Source organism: Cryptomeria japonica, chromosome 2 (assembly GCF_030272615.1).
Source record: "Cryptomeria japonica chromosome 2, Sugi_1.0, whole genome shotgun sequence".
NCBI lineage: Eukaryota > Viridiplantae > Streptophyta > Pinopsida > Cupressales > Cupressaceae > Cryptomeria > Cryptomeria japonica.
Window position 1 is genome coordinate 263548950 of NC_081406.1, and position 6000 is coordinate 263554949.

The window sequence follows — 6000 nt, forward strand, 5'->3', positions numbered from 1 at the left end:
CATTTATTTTATCTTTAATTGGAAGATACTTTTTTATTACTAGGACCATATCCATTCTTGTACACCTATCCTATTCATGTTGGACACAATGGATCACTGAGAGGGGGGTGAATCCGTGATTTAAACACTTATTTACTAATCAGGGATATACCGGTACTATATAAAATAGACAGAGTGCTGACCAATAAGCCAAACAATGCAAATTAAGTGTGTGAAAGGATTTTCTATAACATCAAAATAACACATACACAAGAATGCATCACATAACACTAGTTATACGAGGAAAACCCAATGTGGGAAAAACCTTGGTGAGAATAGTTGTTGGAGATCTTCTGCTCCAATCCAACCTCACAATAAAAACAATCTAATTACAATTTTAGGGCACCAACCCAAGGAGCACCAACTCAAAGGAGAACCAACCCCTAAACAATCTATAGGCTACAACCTAAAGGAGCTACAACCCCTGCACTAAGCACCTACTTAGTGAAGACAATATGAAAATTAAAATACATAAGTAAATTCCCTACTACAAATGAAGTTTTGCAACCCTCCAATATTCTGCTCTACCGGTTTCAATCTTACCGGTTTGTGAAATCTCCACACACACTGCAAAACTGCCTTTATGTTGGTCCTTACTCTGTTGAAACTTATCTCCCTCTGATGGTTGGATCCACTTCACACTTGCCGACACTTTTCCAGAATCTGTCTATGTTGGTTTGTTCTTTGCCAGTTCACACACACCTTACCAGTTTCTCCTTCAACACACAATCACTTATGATTTTTCTTGTATTTCACTCAAACAATCTTTTCTCCTTACTTTGATTCACCAACAACAACCTCATCGATTTAGACTTGCATATTTGTAAGCAAGTATTCCCACCAAAAAATAATTCAAACTTCAAGTGGTTAGGGTTTCTTTCCTTCAATCAAATCCTTATCCAATCCGATTCGATCTTCCTTGGATCTCTCACCTGCTTTGGGGAGATGCATTTGTACACATTTTTATTTATCCAATGCATGTTTTCTAAAAATAGCAAACTTCACCTTACTTTACGACCTTGATCTATGTCGACCTCATTTCACCCAGTTGTTTCTAAATGAAGGTCAATCTGCAATTGGTTTTCGTGCCTCGATCATAGTGCCAACAACTTCCTAATCATTCTTTGTCATCCATTCTTCCTCAAGCTACATTCATCTGTCATCAACCCATGATTTGTGGTTTTATCATTTAATGACCACCTACTACACAGACAACCATGTCGATGAACATTTCATCGACCTTTGTATGTTTTCCACCTCAACTCCATGGAGGACACATCAGCTTATATTCAACTTCACCAACATAGGGTCGGTTCAAACTTGAACAATCGAGAAACCCTTCTATCGGTAGAACCTTGCAAGTGTGACCAACACATTGATCAATCACTCTTACCGACAACACATCATCCTGACAATTCATCTTGCCTTCCGGTATGACTTCATGTCATTCTTCCTGTTCAGCTCACCAGGTGTTGTTGTGATTCATCAACATTCAACCTCTTCATCACAAACAAACAACTAGCCTTCATACCGGTTATAACTCAAGCATTCCAACTCACTCCTATATCTCACCTCATATTGGTGATATCATCTGTCAAATCATAACATGCTTCTCTTCTTTATGCCAATTCAATCTTCTTCATACTGGTTTCACTTATCTTCTTCATACTGGTTGACACACTCTACTGGCAACCTACAATACCGATTGATATCAATGACAAATCAATGCCAACAATCTCCCCCTTTGGCATTTATGTCAACACTTTTGTTCTGGTTTCTCTCCCCCTTTGACAACAATGGCAAATGGAACCTTAGTCTGACACCAATCATACTACTAGAGTCTAACCATAATCTCTTCCTGTGTCTTCAACCAGTAGGACACATTCTCCCCCTATGTACATGCTTCATGATTCAAGAGTCATAAGATAGTAACAATTGTTGACTCCCCCTGAACCATACATCTCCCTACACATTTAAGTTATGTCAGATGGTGGGACAACTCCCATCTTTTGTCTCAAGTACTCAAATGTGCCCAAAGGAAGTGGCTTGGTAAATATGTCAACATTCTGCTCACCGGTTGGAACATATCCTACTATGACTTCCTTGTCTGCTACCTTATCCCTCAAGAAGTAATACTTGATTGCAAAGTGTTTTGTTCTTGAGTGCATTACTGGATTCTTAGAGATGTTGATTGCACTTGAGTTATCACATCGGATTGGAATAGGTTCTGGTATTTCCACCTATATGTCCTTCAGTGTCTGCTTATCCACAATACCTGTGAACAACATGTGGCAGCTGCTATATACTCTACCTTAGCAATAGATAATGACACTGAATCTTGCTTCTTGTTGTGCCATGATACTAGCCAGTCTCCTAAGTAGAAAGCACCTCCACTTGTACTCTTTTGGCCATCAATACATCATGCCCAATCTGCATTACTATAAGCCCGCAAAGAGAAGTCTCCTTTCTTTGGATACCACAAGCCATAACTAATTATTCCTTACAGATACCTGAAGATTCTCCTGACTGCTTTTAAGTGAGACTATTTGGGAGAATCTTGAAATATTTCAACCATGCAAACTGTTTGTACAATATCTAGTCTAGAGGTTGTTAGATATAACAGACTACCAATCATAGACCTATACAATGTCTGCTCTACTTCCGGAGACTCATCTAGTTTGCTCAATTTACAACCGATAACCATGGGAGTACTTACCGGTTTGTTATCCTCCATTTGAAACTTTTTCAACATGTCTTTAACATACTTGGTTTGTGAGATGAAAATTCCTTTCTCCTGCTGTGAGATCTGCAAACCAAGAAAATAGGACAACTCACCCAGCATGGACATCTCAAATTTTGTCTTCATCTAATCTGCAAATTCTTTGCACATGATTTCCTTGTCTCCACCAAAGAAAATGTCATCCACATATACAACAACTATAATCATATGATCTCCATTTACATTGATATACAAGTTGTTGTCTGCATTCCCTTTCCAGAATCCTTGCTATTTCAAGTATTTGTCTAACCGGGAATACCATGCTCTGGGGGCCTGCTTCAAACCATACAAGGCTTTCTTCAACTGGCATACAAAACTCTCATCATCATGTAATAGATATCCTTCTGGTTGTTCCATATACACTTATTCTTCAAGATTACCATTCAAGAACGTAGATTTGACATCCATTTGGTAAACCTTGTAACCTTTATAGGTAGAGAAAGCTAAAAACATTCTTATTGCCTCTAACTTGGCAACCTGTGCAAAGTTTTCTTCAAAGTCAATACCTTCCACTTGAGCGTACCCTTTGCAAACTAACCTTGCTTTATGTTGGATTATCTTGCCTTCTTCATTCATCTTGATCTGGTAGACCCACTTGGTACCTATGACATTCTTGTCTGCCGGTCTAGGAACAAGTTCCTAAGTTTAATTTTTCTCAATTTATTTCAGCTCTTCATCCATGGCATCTACCCACTTCTCACTTTTGCTAGCTTCATCAAAAGTTTTGGGCTCAAGTTCTGTCATGAGGTAGAAATTTACCTGCTCATCGTTTTGGGCTAGTCTCCTTCTGGTCTGCACACCTTCATTGTTATCTCCTATGATTTGTTCTTTCGGGTGGTTCTTTTGAACATACTAGTTGGGGTTCTTGTTTGGTTCTTCTTCTACTGGTTCATTATCATATTGTTCTTCATACTCAACATTTGAATCATCAATGTAGGGTACCGATGCAAATTTTGTCTTATGTAGGTCTTCATCTATTCTCACATTTATACTATCAACCATTTTTCTTAATCTCTTGTTGTAGCATTTGTAGGCTTTACTATTGGTTGAGTAACCCAAGAAGATTCCTTCATCACTCTGGGAATCAAAACTCCCAAATCCATCAACATCTCTCTTGATGAAGCACTTACTTCCAAACACTCTAAAATACTTGAGTGATGGTTTTCGGTCATACCATAACTCATAAGGAGTCATTCTATTGTTCACACTGTACCCAATTTAATGTGTAGACAATAGTATGAACTTCTCCCTTCCAGTATGTATCCGGTATGCTGTCCTCATTCAACATTGTTCTAGCCATCTCCTTCACTATCCTATTCTTCCTTTCTGCCACACCATTCCGTTGTGGTGTTCTTGTTGCTGAATATTGTCTCTGGATTCCATTTTTCTCATAGTAGTCAATAAACTCATTTGAAGAATATTCTCCACCCCGGTCAGATCTTAAGAATTTTAATTGGTGTCCACTGTCATTTTCAACCATTCTTCTGAAAACCTTGAATCTTTCAAATGCCTGTGATTTTTCATGTAAAAATGTCACCCAAGTCATCCTTGAGTAGTCATCAATGAATAGCATGAAATATCTCTCACCGGTCAGAGCCCTTGTCCTTGTTGGTCCACACAAATTTGTATGTACTTGTTGTCCTCAATTTTAGTGTGGCCAAAATTGTGAGGCAACCCAACAAAACTTGTTTGTTTCGTACCTTATGACCTCTGGGAGAGCTTGATCGACTTCATTGGTTAGCTCGTTTTTGCTTTTTGTTTTTGTTTCTATTGTTTTCTAAGTGTTTAAGATTTGCAATTTTTCCTGCAGGTTGGACTTTAAAGTCCGACCTGCAGGGTCCCTTCTTTTTCAAAGGAATTGCACATCAGACTTTAAAGTCCGATGTGCAAAGGTTTGATTTTCAACCTGCGGGTCGGACTTTAAAGTCCGACCTGCAAGTTATCCTTCCCCTGCAGTTCGGACTTTAAAGTCTGATCTGTAGGTTGTCTGGTCAAAAAGTTGCATGTCGGACTTTAAAGTCGGACTTGCAAGGGTTTTATTCCTACATGCCAGACTTTAAAATCTGACATGCCTTGCATGATTAGTAATTAATATCATATTTATTGCTAATTTAGGGGATTATTTATTGAATTTTCAGAATTATTTCTTCATTCTTGTTTGTGAAATTCTCCTTCACGCGTGCCCTCCTCCATTTTCCTCTGTCTTCGTTTGCTGGCCTTGCGGATTTGTCAAAACCCTACCAGATTTTCACTTGTTGTGGTGGATTGAGGTAGGTTTTGTTTTATTCTTATTTTTCCCTTTTGGTTTTTTCCCCGACATTATTTCCTCTTTGATTTTTCTGTTGGTTGGATGCATATTAGACATTAAGGTCTGATTGATCCTCAGATTCTCCCGATCCGCAAGTTATATACTAAAAACCATCTTCTTTTCCTTTCACCTCGCTTGCATGATGGGATTTATAACCCGATCCGCAGGACTCTATGCAAAGATATATCCGCATATCAGATTTTAAAGTCCGATATGTAGGAGTGTCAACTTCGCATATCGGACTTTAAAATCTACTATGCGGAGAGGACATGTCAATTGGTTGCCCTTCCCCAATCTGCACATCGGACTTTAAAGTCTGATGTGCAGGTTTTTCAAATGTTTTATCCTCACACATCAGACTTTAAAATCTGCTATGCGAAGAGGACATTTCAATTGGTTGCCCTTCCCCAATCTGCACATCGGACTTTAAAGTTCGATGTGCAGGTTTTTCAAATGTTTTATCCTCGCACATCGGACTTTAAAGTCTGATGTGCTAATGATTTTTTCCAACTTGTAGATCGGACTTTAAAGTCTGATGTGCCGATGACTTTCCCCTATTTGAACATCAGACTTTAAAGTCCGATGTGCAAATTTTGACTCCTAAGGTGCAGATCAGACTTTTTTCCCCGACCTGCTATTTTTGATAGTTTTACTCCCAAGCCTATTCTGAGTCCGATTTTTCGATCCGATTGATAAAAGTTGATTTTATTGATGATGATAACTATCAAAGAAGCTAATCCTCAATGTTGAATGCAGTCATTTGCAAATGTCAAATCCCTCTCACAACAAATCTGAGCCTTCCTCGAGCCAGTTGGAATCTTCTTCGGGTAAAACATCAACAAAAAAGATGAAGTTCAAGTATGATAAGTACTTG

General features: G+C 38.5%; 1 protein-coding gene across 1 annotated transcript in view; it reads left to right on the forward strand.

The window, feature by feature from the left end:
• LOC131859925 (glycine-rich protein DOT1-like) overlaps positions 1 to 4640 on the forward strand; it is a 43247-nt gene extending 38607 nt beyond the window's left edge. Inside the window, exon 2 of the mRNA XM_059214214.1 lies at positions 4629 to 4640. Within this exon, the coding sequence (XP_059070197.1) occupies positions 4629 to 4640 (12 nt within the window). The remainder of the gene's footprint in view (positions 1 to 4628) is intronic.
• The last annotated feature ends 1360 nt before the right edge of the window (positions 4641 to 6000 follow it).